We start from the raw sequence: 23,429 nt of genomic DNA, 5'->3' as shown, positions 1-23,429 counted from the left end.
TGCTGTGTAGGGTAAGGCCACATGCACACGTTCAGTATTTGGTCAGTATTTTACATCCGTATCTGTAAGCCAAAACCAGGAGTGGAACAATCAGAGGAAACATGTAATAGAGACACGTCACTACTTCTGTATTGTCACACGCTCCTGGTTTTAGCTTACAAATACTGAGGTAAAATACTGACCAAATACTGAACGTGTAAACGTGGCCTAAGTGCACATATACCAGTGCAGAAGTGTCAGGTCTTATGTAATTCATGGAAATGAAAAATGCTTATCACAGCGAGTTACACAGTATCTGAAACACTGAAGTTACAGGAAAAGCGTAGCTCACTGGCTTCCTTTCAAACCTCTATTGTTGCAAATTCAGACCAATACCATCACTGAAGGTATATCAAGTATAAATTGGAGGCATATCATAATTAATCAAACAATAATCTTTAGGGTATGTGCACACGATGCAGATTTAGTGCAGAAAAATCTGCTGCAGTTCTGCACTAAATCTGCATCTCCTGGCAGAATCTGCAGGTGCGTTTTTGATGCGTTTTTGATGCGTTTTTTGAGCACAAATCTGCACAAAAAACGCATGAAAAACGCATCAAAAACGCATCAAAAACGCACCTGCAGATTTCTATTATGGAGGGGTGCAGAAACGCTGCAGAACTGCACAAAAGAAGTGACAGGCACTTCTTTGAAAACTGCAGCGTTTCTGCGCAGATTTTTCTGCACCATGTGCACAGCTTTTTTTTTTTCACATTGATTTACATTGTACTGTGATCACAGTGCAGTTCTGCAGCGTTTCTGCTGCAGAAAAATCTGCTGCAGTTCTGCACTAAATCTGCATCGTGTGCACATACCCTTATTACAAAAAAATCACACAGCAGAAAGAAAGGACAGTACAAACGAGCCCCGAAAAACCCTTAAAAACAGTTGGGGCAGCGTGGTTCAAAGTGCAACTGGCACGTACACTTTCAAAATTACAATTTGTTATAAACAATATATCAAGTATACAGGTACACCGCCATGTTAAAAAATACAAGGCAGTGGAATCAGTGTAGAGCAGAGGTCCCCAACTCCAGTCCTCAAGGCCCACCAACAGGTCATGTTTTCAGGATTTCCTTTGCATTGCACAGGTGATGCAATTATTACCTGGGCAAGACTAAGCAAATCCTGAAAACATGACATGTTGGTGGGCCTTGAGGACTGGAGTTGGGGACCTCTGGTGTAGAGGACAAAATCCAATTGATGCTACTGGGTGTTGGTAATCTACACTGGCAGTAACCCCTGTGGAGCAGCAGAATATTTACCCAGACATAGCTCAATAATACAGACCATGTGCCATTGTTAGTAGAACCACAGTGCCCAGCACCCCAATGTGCGTTTCGCGTGTAGCTTCGTCAGGGGGTACTGAGGCAACGTCCCAGTGGGTATATATAGGTTTATTACCTTGCAAATAATCTGTGGTCCATTATAAAATGCCGCCCCTTTTTCATCCAAATCACCTTGGCTGGCGTTAATAGGTCCATGCAGACTGCAGTGCAGAGCCACGGGGGGCGCCAGGCGGGGGGAAGAAGGAAACAAAGAGGCGGCACGTGGGATAAGTGGGAGAGGATAGCTATTCTTGACTGTGATGTTGTTCAAGCCCCGGTAATCGATGCAATGCTGAAGGGACCCATCTTTTTTCCGAACGAAGATGATTTCTGGATGAAACCCTTGGCTAAGTTCTCTCTGATGTAATCGGACATAGCTGAGGTTTCTGTTGGTGACAGAGGATACGTTCTTCCTCTGGGAGGCGTGGTTCCAGTAATAAGCTTGATGGGGCAATCATAAGCCCGATGTGGAGGAAGAGACTACTCCTCTTTTTTGTCAAAGACGTCAGAAAAAGAATGATATGCCGAGGGAAGACCGGGAAGATCGATTGATGCACGAGGAGTAGAAGGGGTAACAGGCAGGAGACAATGTTCATGGCAGGAATGACCCCAGTGAAGAACCTCCCCAGAACACAAACCAAGAACTGGCTCGTGCGACCTGAGCCAGGGCAGACCAAGAAGCAGAGCGTGAGACAAGTTGGGCAAAACATAAAAGGCGATGTTTTCCCGATGAAGAGCTCCTACTTGCATCTCCAATTTGAGGGTAACAGAGTAACAGAAACTGGTAACGGTTTGCCATCCTCAGAAGTAATAACACGCGGATCTTCAAGAGATACAACAGGTATTCGGAACTTGTCCACCTCCTCTTGATGAATGAAATTGCCAGCCGCACCCGAGTCCACATACACCTCCAAGGACCTACGCCCCAGACCTAAAGAGATAACAGCTGAAAAAGTAGGAGGCAGAGAGGAATTAAAGTCACCTAGGAAGGCCTCTCTTACCTGGCCTAGGTGGAGGAGTTTCCCACTCTCTCAGGACAAGAACGCAAGAAATGATTTGCTCCTCCTCAGTAGAGGCACAACCCCTGAGCAAGTCTATCTCTGCATTGTTGCTCCGATAACTTTATATGGTCAACTTGCATGGGTTCAGGAGCCGAACCACTCGAAGGACTGGTTGGACTTTGAACTGATAACCGATTAAACCTAGGCGATCTCTTATCCCTACCCGCTTCCCGAGAGCGTTCCTGGAAGCGTAAATCAATCCGCGTTGTCAGAGATATAAGGTCCTCCAGAACAGTACCCGAAAGCCCCCTCCAGAAAGCCCTGACCACAGCCTCATTATTCCACCCCAGCTCCGAAGATAAAGTTAGGAAGCGGATGACAAATTGCCCGACCGAGAGGGTTCCCTGTTGGAGACTGAAAAGGGACTCTGGTGGAGGCCAAGTGCCCGGGTTCATCAAAAACCCTGCGGAAGGTGTCCAGAAAGTTTTGAATGGTAGTAACTACCGGATCATGCTGCTCCCACAAAGGATTCACCCAGACCAAACCTTCCCCCTCGAGGTGGGATACAATAAATGCCACCTTGGCTCGATTCGAAGGGTATTGCTGAGGCAAGAGCTCGAAATGTAGGCGGCACTGGTTAAGGAAGCCTCGACACAGTTTAGGATCTCCTGCAAATCTGGTGGGTTTACCCAAACGAGGCGGTGGGTGAGGCATAGGATCACGCAGAGGAACAGAAACAGCTGCAGCCGCAGAAGTCTGCAAAGCAAGTAAACGGTCATCAAGGGACGCCATGTAACTGAGAATGTGGGACTGAGTATCGCGTTTCTGCGCGAGCTCCTGCTGGAGCCCGACCAGGAGGGATGTGTTACCGGGGTCAGACGATTGCAAAGCAGACAGCCAGGTATCCATTGATTTCATAATGGACATGATCCGGGTCTGATTCTTTCGTAGGAAAAGTAATTCTTTTTGAGTCGCAGCTGAGGATCCAGCGGGGTCCATGGCCTGATTATACTATGACGTCGGGAAGATGTGAAGCAAGAGTGGACCCTCTGGGTCACGGCACTGAGGCTCCAACGGACGAGCGAATCTGGGAACAACCCCTATACAGGGACCGTGAGGAGCAGGCCCGAGGGAGTCAGACGGAACAGGCAACGGGCCAGATGCATGTATGAAATACACACGATAATCAGGCACCGGCAGAATGGCGGAACCGCCTGATATATCCTGTGCTGAAGGCTGATTGGGAGGCAAGCGCTGCTGGGAAGAAACTGAGAGGGTTAATTGGAGGAAAGAGCCTAAGAGGTTTGCAAGCAGCAGACACAGGTCGGGAGAATGGATGGAGACGTGCACCATGCTGAAGCCCCCTAGTGGCCGCAAGGGAGGATGGAAGAACAGCATGGCGCTGAAAGGAAGAAGGCGGAGCAGAACCCCCGGGGACAGTGGCGGCAGAGACTAAAGGAAGAAGCGGGAGAGCGGAACCAGGAGCAGGAGGAGCGACCGTGACGGAAGTGACGACAGTGCGACGCCTAGAGAGGTAAGTAGAGGCAGAAGCGGAGGGAGCAGCGGCAATGACAAATGCAATACAAAAGTACTGCTGTGTAACACTTCGTCTGCCAGCAGAATGTAGACAGGCCCTGTCAGAGCTGATGGAAGTATTATGGCATATATGGGAGCCATTTTTAGGCCACGGCTGCCATCCCACCATGTCAGGAGCAATATTCTTACCCTTAAGGACCGATTCACTTTGTATGTTAATGACCAGACCAGGCCACATTTTTTAAATTTGACCAGTGTCACTTTTATTTATGACGTAATAACTCTGGAACGCTTCAACGGATCCCAGTGATTCCAAGAATGTTTTTTCATGACATATTTTACTTCATGATAGTGGTAAAATTTGTTCGATACGACTTTTGAAAATAACGGAGATTTTGCAAAAATTTAGACATTTTCAAACTTAATTCTTATGCCCTTAAATCAGAGAGATATGCACACAAAATAGTTAATAAATAACATTTATCACATGTTTACTTTACATGACCATAATTTTTGAAACATAGTTTTTTTGTTAGGAAGTTATAAGGGTTAAAAGTTAATCAGCAATTTCTAATTTTCCAACAACATTTACAGAATTTTTTTTTAGGGACCACATCACATTTGAAGGAACTGTAGGGGGCCAATAAGGACAGAAAACTCCCAAAAGTGACACCATTCTAAAAACTGCACCCTCAAAGTCCTCAAAACAACATTCAAGAAGTTTATTAATCCACAGAAATGAATGCAACGTGGAAGGGAAAAAATGAATATTTTTGCTTTTTTTTCACAAAAAGTTACTTTATCTCTAATTTTTTTATTTTTACAAGGGTAACAGGAGAAATGGACCTCAAAATTTGCTGTTCAATTTCTCCTGAGTACACCAATACCCCATATGTGGGGGAAAACTACTGTTTGCACGCATGATGGCGCTCAGAAAGGACGGAGCACCGTTTTTGACTTTTTGAAAGCAAAAATGGTTGGAATCTAGAATGGACGCCATGTTTCATTTGGAGAGCCCTTGATGTGGCTAAACAGTGAAAATCCCCTACAAGTGACCCCACGTTTGAAACTAGACCCCTCAAGGAACATATCTAGATGTGTGCAGAGCCCCTGATGTGCCAGAACAGCAGAAACCCCCAATAAGTAATGTAATCTTACAAACTACACTTCTCAATGAATTCATCTAGGGGTGCAGTGAGCATGTTGACACCACATGTGCCTCACATGAATTTATACCACTGGGCGGGGAAAAAAAGAATAATTTTTATCACTAAAATGTTGTTTTAGCCCCAAATTGTTCATCTTTATAAGGGCTAATAAGAAAAAAAATTGACCTCAGTTTTTTTGTGCAATTTCTTCTGAGTGTGCCAATACCCCACATGTGATTGGGAACTACTTTTCAGGCACAGGGCAAAGCTCAGAAGGGAAGGAGCATCATTTTATAGTTCAGATTTTACTGTTATGATTTGCAGATACCATGACCCACTGGGAGAGCGCCTGAGGTGCCAGAACAGCAGAATCGCCTATAAGTAACCCCATTTTACAAATTACACTTCTTAACCCTGCTGTTCTGTTGGTCAAAAATGACCGACTTTGAACTTCAATATTCTTTAAAATATTCAAGATGCGGCTCTGAAACCCGTGGCCGACCGACCCATCCTCATTTAAGTCAATCAACCACAAGTTTCAGAACCGCATCTTGAACACCCCAAAAAATACCAAAGTTCAAAATAGGTCTCCCCAGACCGAACAGAACAGCAGGGTTAATGAATTAACCAATCTAAGGATGCAGTGATCACATTGACACTACGGGTGCGTCACAGAAATTTATAACTTTTGGCAGGGAAGAAAAAATAATTACATTATTACTAGGGAAAAAAATAGTTTTAGCACCAGATTTTACATTTTCACAAGGGGAAATTGGTACAAATGGCACAAAGATTTATCACCCAGTGTTTGCTGAACGTGGAATTACCCCATAAGTACTGCTTAGACATATGGCGAGACTCGGAAGGAACAGAACGCTATTTGCCTCCTGGAGCCCAGATTTTACTACAATAGTTTGCAGACTCCATATACAGAGACCCTAAGTGCTAGAAAAGCAGAATATTTCCCCTCAAGTAACCCTGTTTTGGAAATTACACCCCTGCCAAACATGTGGACACAAAATATGGTTTAGGCACCCTGGGGCTCAGAAGGGAGGGGAGCATTTGGATTTGGGAGTGCAGAATTCACTGGGGTTTTTTTTTTTAAGGAGGGTGAGGAATCATTTAGCTTTTCCAGAGCCTTTGTACAACCAGTAACATGAGAGCCCCCTATATTTCCATTGACTGATGACAGATTTGACTGGGGACTTGTTTTTTTGTGGATTGAGTTGAAGCTTTTATTGGGAACATTTTACATTATATTTTGGATCACATTTATCTTGTGCTCTACGCTAAGCACTTACAACTGAGTTTCCATCTAAATCTCTGAATGACGCGATTCAGATGTAACCCCAAAGGGATGCATTCACTATAGCGAAGCAGCAGAATTACTCTGGTCTCAGTTCAGTGTTGTCCTTTTCAGAGGCGCAAAAACTGTTGCCAACCGAGCTTTTATGCACGGCTAAAAAGACGGACACCATCGGATCACTGGTCAGATGTCGTCCAGTGTCCCCATCTGTCTCATTATAGGGAATCTTCCATTGAGGGTTCCCTCTGAATCACGTATTTCAGAGATTTACATGGAAACCCTAGTGTAAACGCTCAGCGTAGAGTGCAGGATAAATGAGAGTTGAACCTTTCTGCGATCTTTGGGAGGCAAAATGAACAAATCAACCGCAGGTGAAGAATTGGTTTTATTTACCGCATTTTTCGGATTATAAGACGCTCCAGATTGTAAGACGCACCCCAAATTTCGAGGAGAAAAATAAGAAAAAAAATATTTAATAAAATGGTGGTGCTTCTTATAATCCAATCCTCTTATTGCTTACCGAGGGTGGTTGGTGCCGTGAAGCGGGGTCCCAGTGTCTCTGCTGGAGGAGGCAGGAGTGGGGTGATGCTGCAGGCCGCAGGATAGGATGAAGGGGGGCTCCGATGTGCGGCGTGATGGTGCGGGAGTCTTGTGCTATCTGGTGCTGCATGTGTCTCCGGTGCCCAGCGGTGCTGCGTGGGTGTCCGGCGCTGCCTTGGGCTCTGCCGACATTATTCGACAGGCCAGAGCCCCGGTAATTCCACGGTTCCCTGTGCGGTGGACTCCGGGACGCCAGTGGCGGCGCATGCGCAGATGGTGATCTCTGGACCAACATCTCAAGAGATGAGATCTCAGCGCTGAAATTTCATCTCTCGAGATCTTGGTCCCGAGATCATATCTGCGCATGCGCCGCCCCCGGTGGTGGCCATATTCCCGGAGTCTGCCGCTCACTCACAGGGAACTGTGGAATTACCGGGGCTCTGGCCCCGGGCAGCGCCGGACACCCACGCAGCATTGGTGGGCACCGGAGACACCCGCAGCACCAGCCGGCAACAGTCGGACACCCGGCCTGCGGCCTACACCCACGGTATCGGTAAGGCTTGTTTGCTTTGTAAGATGCACCCCCCATTTCCCCCCCAACTTTGGAGGGGAAAAAGTGTGTCTTATAAATCGAAAAATACTGTATATTTTAAGCCTTTGCTCGTGGGGTATAAGTAATTAGATGACTTTTTTCTTCGGGCCGGTGCAATTACAGCGATACCAGATTTAGATGTTTTTTATGTTTGGCTGCTGTCACACACTAAAGGACACTTTTTTTTTTTTTGTGCAAAAACTAGTTTTTGCATCACCGTATTTTGAGAGCTATAATTTTCCTATATATCTAATGGCAGTCATGTGAGGGCTTGTTTTTTGCAGGACAAGTTTTTATTGGTACCATTTTCGGGCAAATTACATTCTTTGATCTCTTTCTGTTTTGGGATACAGAATGAACAAAAATCAATTCAGTAAAAAAATTTTTCGGGGGGGAGGAGGGGGGCGGTTTATGCCATTTCACATGTAGTAAAATTGATAAGGCGGCTTTAGGGTATGTGCACACGATGCAGATTTAGTGCAGAACTGCAGCAGATTTTTCTGCAGCAGAAACGCTGCAAAACTGCACTGTGATTTACAGTACAATGTAAATCAATGTGAAAAAAAAAAAGCTGTGCACATAGTGCAGAAAAATCTGTGCAGAAACGCTGCAGATTTCAAAGAAGTGCATGTCACTTCTTTTGTGCAGTTCTGCAGCGTTTCTGCACCCCTCCATTATAGAAATCCACAGTGGTAAAATCTGCATAAAAAACGCACAAAAAACGCTTAAACGCACCTGCGGATTCTGGAGATGCAGATTTAGTGCAGAAAATTCTTCACACATTTCCTACGTGTGCACATAGCCTTATTCTTCAGGTCAGTACGGTTACAGCAATGCCACATTTATATACTTTTTTTTTTCTGTTTTGGTGCTTTTACACTATAAAAACTATTTTATAAAAAAAAATATTCTTGCATCACTATAACTTTTTTATTTTTCTGCTGATGGAGCTGTATTTTTTGCAGGACAAGATGACGTTTTCAACAATACCATTTTTAGTCTCTTTTTGATCTTATTTTATTCCACTATGATTTTTTTTAGTTTTACGGTGTTCATCAAAAGGGTTAGCTAGTGTGACAGTTTTATAGATCTGGTCGTTCCTGAAGCGGCAATACCAAATATGTGTACTGTTTCTGTTCTGGCAATGCTTGCCCCCACTCCAACACATGTTTCATATGAACTTCATCAGGGGGCGTGAGTTAATACGAAATGTTCGTTGGGGTGGGGGGGAGCATTGCCAGAACCACAGCAGCACGGTGGATCACTTCTGGTTTCTTACATGAATAGGTAAATAATTCCTTCCCCTTCTAGTTATTTATTTGGACATCCATACATTGTATTAGGCACATAGCCACTAGGCATATACTTAGTATACACTGATGCACTTGCACTTTCTTTCCTACATGGATGCCTTTAAAAACGCCCAGTAGGGTAAATCATAATAAGTCTAGGACATATATATTTTGCACACAAGCCTATTAAAATGTGAATAGGATCCCTCTAATTTGATCCGTTTTTGATACAATACATTAACAATATAAATGCGGGTTTCATCTGACATGCTTTCCTTACACAAGAGGCATCTTGGTACTACTATCTAATTATGTTTGTGACTAGATGGTGGCCCGATTCTCACTCATCGGGTATTCTAGAATATATATGTATCTATGTATGTATGTGTATAGCAGCCACATAGTATATAGCACAGACCACGTAGTATATAGGAGTCATGTAGCATATAGCAGAGAAATACTACGTGGCCTGTGCTATATACTATGTGGTTGCTATATACACACATACATATTGTAGAATACCCGATGCGTTAATACAGGCTACGCAATATTTAACAGTGGCCACGCAGTATATAACACAGCCCAAACAGTATCTAACACAGGCCACGCGCAGTATATAGCAGCCACGCAGTATATAACACAGGCCATGCAGTATATAACACAGGCCACCTAATATATAGCACAGCCCACGCAGTACATAACACAGCCCACATAGTATCTAACACTGGCCACGTAGTATATAGCAGCCACGCGGTATATAACAGCCCACGTAATATATAACACTGCCCACGTAGTATATAGCACAGCCCCCGCAGTATATTGCATAGCCCACGTAGTATATTGCATAGCCCACGTAGTATATTGCCCAGCCCACGTAGTATATTGCCCAGCCCACGTAGTATATTGCACAGCCCACGTAGTATATAGCACAGCCCACGCAGTATATTGCACAGCCCACGCAGTATATTGCACAGCTCACGTAGTATATTGCACAGCCCACGTAGTATATAGCAGTGTGGGCACCATATCCCTGTTAAAAAAAATAATTTAAATAAAAAAGTTATATACTCACCCTCCGGCGTCCAATGAAGCTGTCCCGATGTGCGCGCGGCTGCCGCCATCTTCCGTTCCCAGGATGCATTGCGAAATCACCCAGATGACTTGGCGGTCTCGCGAGACCACTAAGTCTTCTGGGTAATTTCGCAATGCATCTCTGGGAACGGAAGATGGCGGCAGGCACAAGCGCATCGTCGGACGACGGAGGGCGAGAATAGCAGGTTTTTTGTTTTTTTATTATTTTTAACATTAGATCTTTTTACTATTGACGCTGGATAGGCAGCATCAACAGTAAAAAGTTGGGGACACACAGGATTAATAGCAGCGGTAACGTTACCCGCGGCATAGCGCGGTACCTTACCGCTGGCATTAACCCTGCGTGAGCGGTGACTGGAGGGGAGTATGGAGCAGGCGCCGGGCACTGACTGCGGGGAGTATGGAGCGGGCGTCGGGCACTGACTGCAGGGGAGTAGGGAGGGACTAATCGGACTGTGCCCTTCGCTGATTGGTCGCGGCAGCCATGACAGGCAGCTGGCGAGACCAATCAGCGACGCGGGATTTCCGTTACGGAAGTTGCAGACAGAAAGACGGAAGTACCCCTTAGACAATTATATATATAGATGATCTATTTTGGTGATTTTAAAACTAATCAATAAAATCTAAGAATATTTTTTAGCATAAGCACTGTGTAAGTGGTTATCTTGGTATGCCCTGGTAGCAAAAATCTGCTGACAGATTCCCTTTAACCACGTAGGTGTCACAATGTGAGGCCAGCTTCACTCGTCTGTTTTTTCTTCTTTGCATATATAGAAAAACTAAATGATTGTGTGAGTTGGATCTGTTTTTTATTTTTTTCTGCAACTCACGGTCTATAAAAAAAAAAAAAAAGGGAGTGAACAACCCCATAGACTATAATGGGTACATGTTCTGTTATTAAAAAATATGCATGTGAGAAAATTGGACGTGAAGTGAAATTAAGGGCTAAGAGCTAGGATCTAAAACATGCCACTGCAGCTTTACACCAGGCGTCGGTACAGATGGTCACAGCCCCTGGGCCGTGCATTCACAGCATAGAAGTACAGTATGTACTGTAGATATGCAGGAAAACACTCTCCGCAGATTACATACATGTAGATCATTTTACATAGTAACATAGTTAGTAACATAGTTAGTAAGGCCGAAAAAAGACATTTGTCCATCCAGTTCAGCCTATATTCCATCATCATAAATCCCCAGATCTACGTCCTTCTACAGAACCTAATAATTGTATGATACAATATTGTTCTGCTCCAGGAAGACATCCAGGCCTCTCTTGAACCCCTCGACTGAGTTCGCCATCACCACCTCCTCAGGCAAGCAATTCCAGATTCTCACTGCCCTAACCGTAAAAAATCCTCTTCTATGTTGGTGGAAAAACCTTCTCTCCTCCAGACGCAAAGAATGCCCCCTTGTGCCCGTCACCTTCCTTGGCATAAACAGATCCTCAGCGAGATATTTGTATTGTCCCCTTATATACTTATACATGGTTATTAGATCGCCCCTCAGTCGTCTTTTTTCTAGACTAAATAATCCTAATTTCGCTAATCTATCTGGGTATTGTAGTTCTCCCATCCCCTTTATTAATTTTGTTGCCCTCCTTTGTACTCTCTCTAGTTCCATTATATCCTTCCTGAGCACCGGTGCCCAAAACTGGACACAGTACTCCATGTGCGGTCTAACTAGGGATTTGTACAGAGGCAGTATAATGCTCTCATCATGTGTATCCAGACCTCTTTTAATGCACCCCATGATCCTCTTTGCCTTGGCAGCTGCTGCCTGGCACTGGCTGCTCCAGGTAAGTTTATCATTAACTAGGATCCCCAAGTTCTTCTCCCTGTCAGATTTACCCAGTGGTTTCCCGTTCAGTGTGTAATGGTGATATTGATTCCTTCTTCCCATGTGTATAACCTTACATTTATCATTGTTAAACCTCATCTGCCACCTTTCAGCCCAAGTTTCCAACTTATCCAGATCCATCTGTTGCTTTCAGGGGTTAGATATGAGGTCATGTTCTAGGTCAGAACTTGTTTAGTTAGGGTACAAGAGAGATAGAGGAGGGGGTAAAACAGGATAAATGTTACATGATGTGAGTAAGGCTAGTTTCACATTTGCGGTTAAGTCCGCAGCGTATCGTCCGCAAACGCATGCAAACGTCTGGTACCACAGCGTTTATTATCCGCATCAGCTTACACATGATAGTAAAAAAAATGCAGCGTTCGCATGCGTTTTACATGTGTTTGCGCTTTTTACGTGCATGCGTTTTGCATTTCCAGGAGGGCGTGTCTTTAATGGGCATGTCTTAATCAGTTCCTGTACATGCGCAGTCCGAAGTACGCAAGCGCATCAAACGCATGCGTACGCAAAGACATGTGTACGCATGCGTTCCCATAGACAGTAATGCGTTTTTTTGCCGCATTCCTTGCGCTAACAACCGCATACGTTTCTGGGCGGCAAATTGACGCCTCTAAAATTACTACATGCTGCGTTTACCGCGCCAAACCGCAGACGACGATACGATGCATGCGTTGTCAAACGCGGCAAAACGCAACCGATCGCAGACACATGCGTCCCTAATGTTAAATATAGGAAAACAACGCATGCGGATAATTGCGGAAGAAACGCTGCGGACACAACCGCAAATGTGAAACCGGCCTTAGGTATCTTCTACATGATAGGAACACATGGTATTGATGCCCACGCTCAGTGGCGTGCAGGATGTGACTTTTTTAACTTAAATTCATTACAAGGGGAATGGAGTAGAGAGACGGCAAATTACAAATCGTTTGATGACTTTCTTGCAAATCCTAAAGTCACTGAGAGGTATTCGCACCCAAAAAACTGGAGGAAATGTAATGATGTCACCCAATCTGCTAATAGTTTACATTTGATTTTTTTTTTTTTGTGTGTGTCTGAAATGTAATTTAGCGAATGTCACGAACACCCCTTACTCATTGCACACGTGACTCGGATGAAAAGGGGGCTCCACTTCTTACACTCACCTATCGCAACAGGCTGACAATGAGCTCAGCGCACCCCACACTCTGCTCTTGCATCCATACCACACTTTTCACTGACGTTACCATCTGTTTAATGAGGACAGTGGAACACCAGCACTAAATAATACGCTAGCACACTTCTTGCACTCTGGCATCCGTAAGGTAACACAGCCAGGCTATACTTTCCCTCGTCAGGGTTGTGCGTAGGTTTAGAGCAGAAATGTATTCCATTTCAGATTTAATGTATGATAAAGTACAGTGCTTACAAAAATGACAAAAAAAGCTGAAATAATAAAAAAAACAAGTACACGAGGCAAAGACAGTAAAAGCGAAAAAGGGATAAATAAAGAAAGCCCTTACAGATTAGATCTGTGAGCGATGCTTTAGGCTATGTGCCCACGTTGTGGATTAGCCTCAGGAATTTTTTGTGCGGATTCTGCATCTCTTGGCAGAATACGCAGGTGCAGATTTGTCGCGTTTTTTGTGTGGATTTGCTGCGGATTTTGTGCGGATTTCTTCCGTTTTTACCCCTGCGGATTTCTATAATGGAATGGGTTCAAAAACGCTGCAGATTCGCAAAAAAGAAGTGACATGCTCCTTCTTTTATTCCACAGCATTTCCGCATGGAATTTTCCGCACCATTAGCACAGTGTTTTTTGTGTTTTTTTTTCTCATTGATTTACATTGTACTGTAAATCACTTGTGGATCTGTAGCGTTTCTGCACGGTAAACTCTGCGTATCTGAAGGAAATCCGCAACGTGTGCACATACCCTAACAGAAGGAGATCACCGCAGAAATGAGGACAAACCTACAATTGATGTTGTCTTAATACGTTACTCGGGGTGAGTTAGGCTGCCGTCACACTAGCAGTATTTGGTCAGTATTTTACATCAGTATTTGTAAGCCAAAACCAGGAGTGGAACAATTAGAGGAAAAGTATAATAGAAACATATGCACCACTTCTGCATTTATCACCCACTCCAGGTTTTGGCTTACAAATACTGATGTAAAATACTGACCAAATACTGCTAGTGTGACGGCAGCCTTATTATAAAGGGTCTCGCTCACCCCCATCACCTCTCATCATGGTCAGCTGAGAGGAGGATGGTTAATTGTATGCATGGAAAGATGGGGTGAAGACATTCTTCTACTTTATGTCATATTTTCCCACAGGAACCTCTTAGTGGATTAATATGACGGCCATATTTCCAAGCACACGTTGACCATCTTAGACTCACCAGCCACATCTTTGATAGATCCATAATTCTGGGTGATATCACATGTGGTTTCCCAAGGCTTGAACCCACAGAAGAGATTGTGTCCCGGATCAGATATATGCATTGATCATGTTGATATCAGATTATTATCAATATGGCATAAAAATCTAGCATTTCCATTGCCATGTGATGTTCCAGGTATGGGCTAAACACGACCTGTCTGTCTTAGAGGCAGTTATCTTCACCTTTTTTGTGGCACCTATTTGCTAACGAGGAAGTACAGTGATAGTTTGGTCTTTGTTTGGTCTCATTTTATTTTCTGCTTGTGTTTTTTAGGTCGACGGGTTTGTATGGGTGAACAGTTGGCCAAGATGGAGCTATTTCTGATGTTCGTCAACCTGCTGCAGTCTTTCAGCTTTTCGTTTGCTAATGACACATTTGAACCAATGCTGGAGGGACGGTTTGGCTTGACCCTTGCTCCGTACCCATTTGATATCAAGATTGATAAAAGATGAGTTCTGAAGCTGAACCTGTGAATGGTCGAACTCAACATGTAATCAAGACGATTATCCCAAGTTTGTTTTTTTACCCCTTTGAAAAGATTGGTCTAAAACATTTCAACCGCAGTCACAGGACAACCTAAGGTGGTGGAAGTAGAGTTTCATCCTTACTTCCGGTATACAGCGTGTAGTATATACGGTGTCCCGAGAATACAGTGTTCTCCTCTTTTGGTTCAGATGTGTACCGTGTATAACTGATGTCACGTAACATTGTAGCTCTTCGGCAACATGCCGAAAACACAGCACTTGAATGTTGGCATGGCACTTTCCTTATTGACTGTGTGGGCCTCTTCAAAATTTTAAGACCCTAGATTCTTAAATAAGTTTGTGATCTGTTTTATAAGATGGCAGCAGAAGTCCCAGTTAAGACTTTAATACATTTATTTAGAATGAGGACTCACTTGAGACGAGTCAACGCCTTACTGACCACCATTTGCCTTTCTATAGAGGTCATTAGGTGGCCTACAACAGCATGTTTTTACAGCACTTTACTTCTAAAGTCGTGCTTCATGGTTTCCCGCACCACAATGAAGTGGATGCGTGATAATCTAATGACAGCTGAGTTATTGCTCCAATGGCCAGGATGGGAAATACTTCTGATCCTATACCTTTGATCGGGTCGATCAGAGACTCATAAACCCTGTGGTGTCAGCCCGAAGGATCTAACAAGGACTCCAGAACCTTTCTGCACACTCACCCTGTTCTGAAGGCACACTAAGGGTCCTTTTACACATAAAGACAAATTTGTGACAATGAGCTGATTTGACACCGATTTATACACAACAATGTTATTTTTCACTTACTGTAATTCTTTACACAGGTGAAAAATTGCCATCCTATATTTTATGGTTTGGTATTTCAAGGAACAATCTACCCCGTGAAAACTACAACCCAAGTCTCACAGTTTAGAAAATATACTACGGTATATTGCCATACTTTTGTATACTTAGTTTTCAGAAACATGTAATGTTATAATCCCTTTAATGGGGATACAAAAATGTTGTATGAAAAATAACTAAAAAAAGCAATCATTTATAATAAATTGCTTGCCCAATCATTGATGGCAAAAAAATATATATTTATGAATCCTCACAACTGTGATAACTGTAAGAAATATTTTCCGTTTATTTTCGTGTACAACATGAATTTTCTTTTTAATTAATAAATTGCACATTAATTTCAATGCCCCTTCCCCCCCCCCCAACACAGTCCAAAAATAATTTCTCCCACATAGCTTCATACACCCAAGTCAATGAAGAAAAAACTAAGCTATGGATGCAAAAATGCAAATGAAAACCCTTTATTCATTAGATCCCAAACAGGCTCGATCACTAACGGGTAAGTATTTGTCCTGTACCAGAAAGAAAACCACATTCAATCCCAAAGAAAAAAACCCCAAAACAAATGGTACAATTGGGAAAAGGGAATGTACGTAATAAAAGACAGAAATTGTAACCAAAGTTCTTTATTAGTGTCTTTCTGATAACTATAGTGATATTTCTGGTTTTTCAATCATACAGCAGATATGTATTTTTATAACATGGGTAGTTTAGGCTGATGCCGTCTCCTAATATAACATCCTTACCATTGCCAATCATTTTGATATCAGAATGTATTCCTGATTTTTCTGCTATTTGTTCTTCTATCTAAAGATTAAGTAGCCGTAGTCGGGTTTTCAGTAAAAGGTCACATGCACATTTACTGCATTAAAGAAAATTTGTCAGAAGGTTTTTGCTATATAATCTGAGAGTAGGGGCAGAGACCCTGGTTCCAGCTTTGTGTCACTTGATAAGCTGTATGTTGCTGTTTCAGTAAATTCTGAGTTTTATCAGCAGGAGATTATCCCAACCAGGCTAGGTGTCACATGCCTCCTGGCCAACTTTTTCTGTGTAACCCCACTGCCACCACTGATTAGCAGCTGTTTCTCTGTCAATGTATCGTGTACACAGAAAGCTGCCAATCAAAGCGGTGTAGGTGGGGTTATACAGAGCTCAGCATTCTGAGCACTGCTAGGTCTGCAAAAGAGAAAACAGTGATTGTATGAAAACAACAAGTGACACATCACTGGAATCAGGGTCTGAGCTCCTATATCATGCTTTTCTCAGATTAGATAGCAAAAAACTTGGCAAGTATCTGCATCCCGCGAAATGCTCAGCCATGAATGTCCACTTTTTATGACATTGAGCAAAGTACACACAATCTGAGTTCCCTCCAACATTATAAACCTAGATGACTGTGACGTTACAGCGATTAATAGAAAAATTACAAATTATCTAAATTAGTTGGTAAATAATGCCCCTACAATGCAGCAATCTCTCGTGAAGCTGGAAGATAGACAATAGAACTGGAATAAAATGTAAATTACTAAAGAAATAATATGAATAAATGTGTCCGTAATATATAATGCAGAGAAATGACCAAAATTGCAGCTTTTCTAATCTTATCGGCTTCTCTTGTTGGCATTGCCCTGCCACTAACACATTATATGTATACATGTATATGAATGTTGATTTGCTTTTACAGTGGCATTTCCTTTTGTAATATAGCCAATGATGAAAATAAAAATAACTAAGAAAAAATTGTGGGGAGTTTGTATGTCTTCAGAAAATGAAACATTCCTAAAGTATTCTGTATGTTGGCCAAATGACTATATTCGCTATAGAAATTCCCCTGTGCAATCATATCAGATTTTCATATTGTCTGAGTGAAGGGAGCACCTTATAATTTATGGCTTCTGCATAAAACATATGGCCTGCAGAGAGATCCATGAGTGCTGGACTTTGAGGTTATGTTCCCACGCTAAGTATTTTTTATGCTGCACATTTACTGCATCTATTAGCTAAATATTAATTTATGTGCATTTTTTTAACTGCATTTTTATGACGTTTTTGATGCTTCGGTTTTTGTCTCTTGTTGGTATGCCATGTTTAAATAATGCTGCTTTTTTATACTTCATAGTATTTGTCATTGACAAAACGTTATTAATACAGTCGCATGTGGATGACATAAAGTTTTAGTCTGTTTCCGGAAATTTACTAAAAATGAATATCCTCTTTTTACCATTATTCATTTTCAGTAAAGGTACCTTCACACTGAACGATATCGCTAGCGATCCGTGACGTTGCAGCGTCCTGGATTGCGATATCGTTCAGTTTGACACGCAGCAGCGATCTGGATCCTGCTGTGCCGTCGTTGGTCGGAGCAGAAAGGTCAGAACTTTATTTCGTCGCTGGATCTCCCGCAGACATCGCTGAATCGGCGTGTGTGACGCCGATCCAGCGATGTCTTCACTGGTAACCAGGGTAAACATCGGGTTACTAAGCGCAGGGCCGCACTTAGTAACCCAATGTTTACCCTGGTTACCAGCGTAAAAGTAAAAAAAACAAACAGTACATACTTACCTTCAGCTGTCTGTCCCCGGCGCTGTGCTTCTCTGCACTGGCTGTGAGCGCCGGCCAGCCGGAAAGCAGAGCGGTGACGTCACCGCTCTGCTTTCCGGACGCTGTGCTCACAGTCAGTGCAGGAAGCAGAGCGCCGGGGACAAACAGCGGAAGGTAAGTATGTACTGTTTTTTTTTTTTTTACTTTTACGCTGGTAACCAGGGTAAACATCGGGTTACTAAGCGCGGCCCTGTGCTTAGTAACCCGATGTTTACCCTGGTTACCGGCATCGTTGGTCGCTGGAGAGCTGTCTGTGTGACAGCTCTCCAGCAACCAAACATCGACGCTGCAGCGATCGACATCGTTGTCGGTATCGCTGCAGCGTCGCTGAGTGTGAAGGTACCTTTACTAAGGCAGCAAAAGTCAGTTTACACATTGTAAGGCAGCAACTTTCACATCCATGCGGTAATTTATTTGCCAACTTACGAAATAAATGCAGACTTTATCATCCGGTTCGCAACCAGAATGTCCGTATCAGTCTGTTCCCGTTGGCAACTGCAGCACCGTATAACTTACGGGTGCGGTAATGGCTTTGGTCTAGTCTCTGGCTCTAGTCTGTGTTCAATTTCACACAGACAGGCATACTTAGAGCCTCCAACACCCAACCCTTAACTGTAGGATTAAATGTGAATCATGGCCATGGGCCACATGCGAGAGTCGGACTGGAAGGAGAGATCCGTCCCACTACCTTCCTGCAGATCGCTCCAAAAGTCTGTGTCAGGTTTTCATAAATCTGACTTGGTCAAATACAGTTGTGTGAAAAAGTGTTTGCCACCTTCCTGATTTCCTATTCTTTTCCATGTTTGTCACACTTAAATGTTTCAGATCACCAGACAAATTTAAATATTATACAAAGATAACACAAGTAAACACAAAATGCAGTTTTCAAATGAAGATCTTTATTATTAAGTGAAAAAGAAATCCAAACCTACAGGACACTGTGTGAAAAAGTGATAGCCTCCCACCCTTAAAGCATAAATTAACTGTGGTTTATCACATCTTTAATAAGCGGAATTAAAATTCCCTAGCCATACCCAAGATGCTGCATCTATTGCGCAGCAAAAATACTCCACGTCAAAAACTCATAGTGGGAACTTAACTCATAATCCTACTCTTCTGCAGACTCTTTTTTTCCTATAGTATACAGGTTGTCTGAAAACCCGTATCAGTGGTCTCCTAGCACACTTGCAAGTAATGGCAAATTCTCTGCTCCACACCTTCTCTATTTTTTACTAAAAACACATGGGCTACTTGCATAGTGAACAAGTCTGTAGAAACCTGTTCACACCACCAAAGAACTTGAAGACACAAAAACGCACAGAGAGGTAAAAAAATACTCTGTTGTAAAAAAGTCACAGTAAATAAGCAAGTGCTAGTCAAAAAATGAAAAAAATACAGGGTATTTAGTTAATACGTTTTTTTGCAAAAAAATGTATGTTAAGCTGCTCCACCAATCGCCAAGGTATACCCATAATAGAGAAGTCCTATCTAATGTATATAATCCCTATCTGATGTATTTAAAAACCTGATCATCTGTATAGTACCTGTATAAGCACTTCTCTATTACTGTAGTTATTATTCAAAAGCTCCAGGGCTAAGACTGATCAACTATGGCGTTCCTGCAAACTCAGCAGGATATTTATATGACTCTGTTGCTGACTGTATACACATACTGTTCAGCGTGAAATATTAAAGGGGCATTCCCATTGATCACTTAGTGATCAGTGTGGGGCTCCAACCTCTGGGATCCCCAGAATTGACAAGGCCGAGGACAGAGCAATACATGCCATTCACTTATTTCCTGCTCAGTGGCGACAAACCACTTGGTTGTATATGGGGAAACGGGACGCAGTGCTATGTTCTCTTCCTTCGTAAGATCGGTGAGCGTAGCAGAGGATGGACTCCAACTAATCAGCAAGTGAATGCACATCCTAGAAAAAATGTTTAAGATAGCAGAACCTATGGCAAGGACTTCTAATTTTATACAAGTTATGAATAAAAAAGAAAGGCAGGGAAACATTGATAGGGTCAGTTACTATCAATTCTGCAATCTCCGAGGTAGTCTGTGTTCTGATTTCATAAATGTTTTCGTTGCCCCCCTATATTCATGCACAGCTCCCCTTGCATATTATTCTTGCCACCTTGATAGGATGGACTTAAAGGGAACCTGTCAGCTGTTTGGCTGCTATAAGATACGGCCACTGCCTTTCAGGACTTATCTACAGCATTCTATAATGCTGCACATAAGCTCCCGATCCGACCTGTTTTATACTCACCTGGGGAGCGGTCCGATGGGTGTCACAGGTCCGGGTCTGGTGCCTCCCATCTTGCCCTCCTGCTTCTTCATTGCTCCCCGGCATCGGTGCTCCTGCGCAGGCGTACTTCTCTGTCCTGTTGAGGGCAGAGCAGATTCCTGCAGTGCACTGGGCCTCTGACATTTCCCAGCACCTGAGCACTGCAGTACTTTACTCTGCCCTCAACAGGGCAGACAAGTACGCCTGCGCGGGAGCGTGATGCCGGGAGCCATGAAGCAAGCAGGAGGGCGGCATCGCAAGAAGATGGGAAGCGCCAGATCCGGACCTGCGACACCCATCGGACCGGACCCTGCACCCCCGGGTGAGTATAATAAAACTTATTTTTCTTATTTTGCAGGTTGGACCGGGGGCTTATCTGCAGCATTATAAAATGCTGTATATAAGCCCTGAAAGGCAGTGGCTGCATCTTTTATCGGCCAAAACTTCTGACAGGTTCCCTTTAAAATTCATCACTTTTCCAGGGTGCAGTCTTCAGCAAGACTTTCAAACAGTAGAAAACAGCATCATTTACTGTATGTTTACACTGTACGGAAATGCCGGTACATACATCTACACTGTGTGCAGAATTATTAGGCAAGTGAGTATTTTGACCATATAATAATTTTTATGCAGATTTTGCACCTTTAAACTTGAATGTTTATTGGATGAAGCATATCAGGTGATGTGTAATGAGGGAGGCTGAGGCCTAAGATTACAACACCCTTTATCAAATTGTGCAGAATTATTAGGCTTGTTTTTAAAGGGAACCTAGAATGCTGTAGATAAGCCCAGAAAGGCAGTGGCCGCATCTTATAGCCGCAAAATCTGCTGACAGGTTTCCTTTAACTGCAGTTTCACGGTCTCCTTAATAAAAATTTGTGCCAAAATCGGTAATGCAAGTAGTCCAATGAAATAAGCCATTTTGGTGAATCTATCCACCACCACCAGTAGCAGGCTAGGGTCACATTGCGTTAGTGCAATCCGTTTAGCGCTAGCGCTAGCGGATTGCGCTAACGCAATGTTTTTAAAGGGTCGCGTTTCGGGGTCGCGTTAACGTCCCCGCTCTCGCAGATCCCCGATCTGCGAGAGCGGGGAACGGACCTCGGGCGCGCCGCGGACGCTGCAAGCAGCGTCCGAGGCGCGCTACAAAAGACCGGCGCGTCGCTAGCGCGTGCCGAAAATGACACGCGCTAGCAATGCGCTGGTACATTGCGGGCAATGGGAGCGCTAACGGACGCGTTGCATGGCGTTAATTTCGCCGTGCAACGCTGTCCGTTAGCGCTCTGACCAAAACGCAATGTGACCCCAGCCTTACTGTGTTACCTGGCGATATGGGTAGATCACTGATGAAATCTTAATTTACAGACAAATGAGTCCACGGGTTCTACAGGGAATCACTAAAGGTTGAAGAGCTCAGGACGGAGGAGTATGTGGGGACTTAGAACGTGCACAAGTACTAAAGGCAGCTACCGAATCCCAAACATCCTGGAGCATCCTAGACCACCAAAAACGACGAGTAAAAAGATCTGTCGTGGCTTTACCTGTTATGAATTCTGTTGTCGGGCTCCCTCCTGTGGTCATGAATGGTACTTCGGCTGGTTCTGTCCATGGACTTCCTCTGGTGGGTGTTTCTGAGTTTCCTTCCACAGGTGACGAGGTTAATTCGTTAGCTGCTGCTCTATTTAACTCCACTTAGATCTTTGCTCCATGCCACCTGCCAATGTTCCAGTATTGGTTTAGTTCACTCCTGGATCGTTCTTGTGACCTGTCTTCCCAACAGAAGCTAAGTTCCAGCTTGTATTTCTTTGGTTTGCTATTTTTCTGTCCAGCTTGCAATTTTTATTGTTGTCTTGCTTGCTGGAAGCTCTGGGACGCAGAGGGAGCGCCTCCGCACCGTGAGTCGGGGCGGAGGGTCTTTTTGCGCCCTCTGCGTGGTCTTTTTGTAGGTTTTTGTGCTGATCGCAAAGTAACCTTTCCTATCCTCGATCTGTTCAGTAAGTCGGGCCTCACTTTGCTAAATCTATTTCATCTCTGTGTTTGTATTTTCATCTTACTCACAGTCATTATATGTGGGGGGCTGCCTTTTCCTTTGCGGAATTTTTCTGAGGCAAGGTAGGCTTTATTTTTCTATCTTCAGGGCTAGCTAGTTTCTTAGGCTGTGCCGAGTTGCATAGGGAGCGTTAGGCGCAATCCACGGCTATTTCTAGTGTGTGTGATAGGATTAGGGATTGCGGTCAGCAGAGTTCCCACGTCCCAGAGCTCGTCCTTTATTATCAGTAACTATCAGGTCATTCCGTGTGCTCTTAACCACCAGGTCCATTATTGTCCTGACCACCAGGTCATAACATTTACCATCAGGATGTCCAGCCAGGACCAAATCGTGGTGTTCACTCTAGATTCTAAGACGTAGGTTCACGGGAACAGTTTACCTAAAGGACAAGCAGCAGGGGCCCCTTCCCCCCCTCCCCCCTATGACCTTCTTCTCCAGATCAGAACTTGTAGCAGTACTGTGTGTGATGTGGACTGAACTGTTTCTCCGATCCCTTATAGCAGTGCTCCTCAACCTTTCTTACAATGAAAGCCACATTCAATTCTGAAACAGGTTTGGGCAACACATCCATGTCCACCTCCACCACACTAGTGACACACAGAGACACCATTATCAGTATAACAACAGCCAAAACGTTTCTACCAAAATAATACTGAAGCGGTACACTTAGTGCCAGGGGTTAATACCTTAACCCCATTCGGTATATTATCCTCAAGCATTCCCACCATACAATGGCATCCAGCTTCAATCACTTTCTTTATGTTGCAGTATTATCCTACATCCAGCTTACAGACTGCTCCCTATGCCCCATCCTCATCCTTAGACTGCTCCCTATGCCCCATCTTCATCCTTAGACTGCTCCCTATGCCCCATCCTCATCCTTACAGATTGCTCCCTATGCCCCATCTTCATCCTTAGACTGCTCCCTATGCCCCATCTTCATCCTTACAGACTGCTCCCTATGCCCCATCTTCATCCTTACAGATTGCTCCCT

General features: G+C 43.7%; 1 protein-coding gene across 1 annotated transcript in view; it reads left to right on the top strand.

Annotated features, from left to right (window-relative positions):
* CYP2U1 (cytochrome P450 family 2 subfamily U member 1) overlaps positions 1-16,112 on the top strand; it is a 54,480-nt gene extending 38,368 nt beyond the window's left edge. Inside the window, exon 5 of the mRNA XM_069743873.1 lies at positions 14,428-16,112. Within this exon, the coding sequence (XP_069599974.1) occupies positions 14,428-14,606 (179 nt within the window). The 3' untranslated portion in view covers positions 14,607-16,112. The remainder of the gene's footprint in view (positions 1-14,427) is intronic.
* Positions 16,113-23,429: the final 7,317 nt, after the last annotated feature.

The sequence above is a fragment of the Ranitomeya imitator genome, chromosome 1 (genome assembly GCF_032444005.1).
Source record: "Ranitomeya imitator isolate aRanImi1 chromosome 1, aRanImi1.pri, whole genome shotgun sequence".
NCBI lineage: Eukaryota > Metazoa > Chordata > Amphibia > Anura > Dendrobatidae > Ranitomeya > Ranitomeya imitator.
Note: the sequence above shows the minus strand (reverse complement) of the source record. Positions and strands in the feature narration are given on the sequence as shown.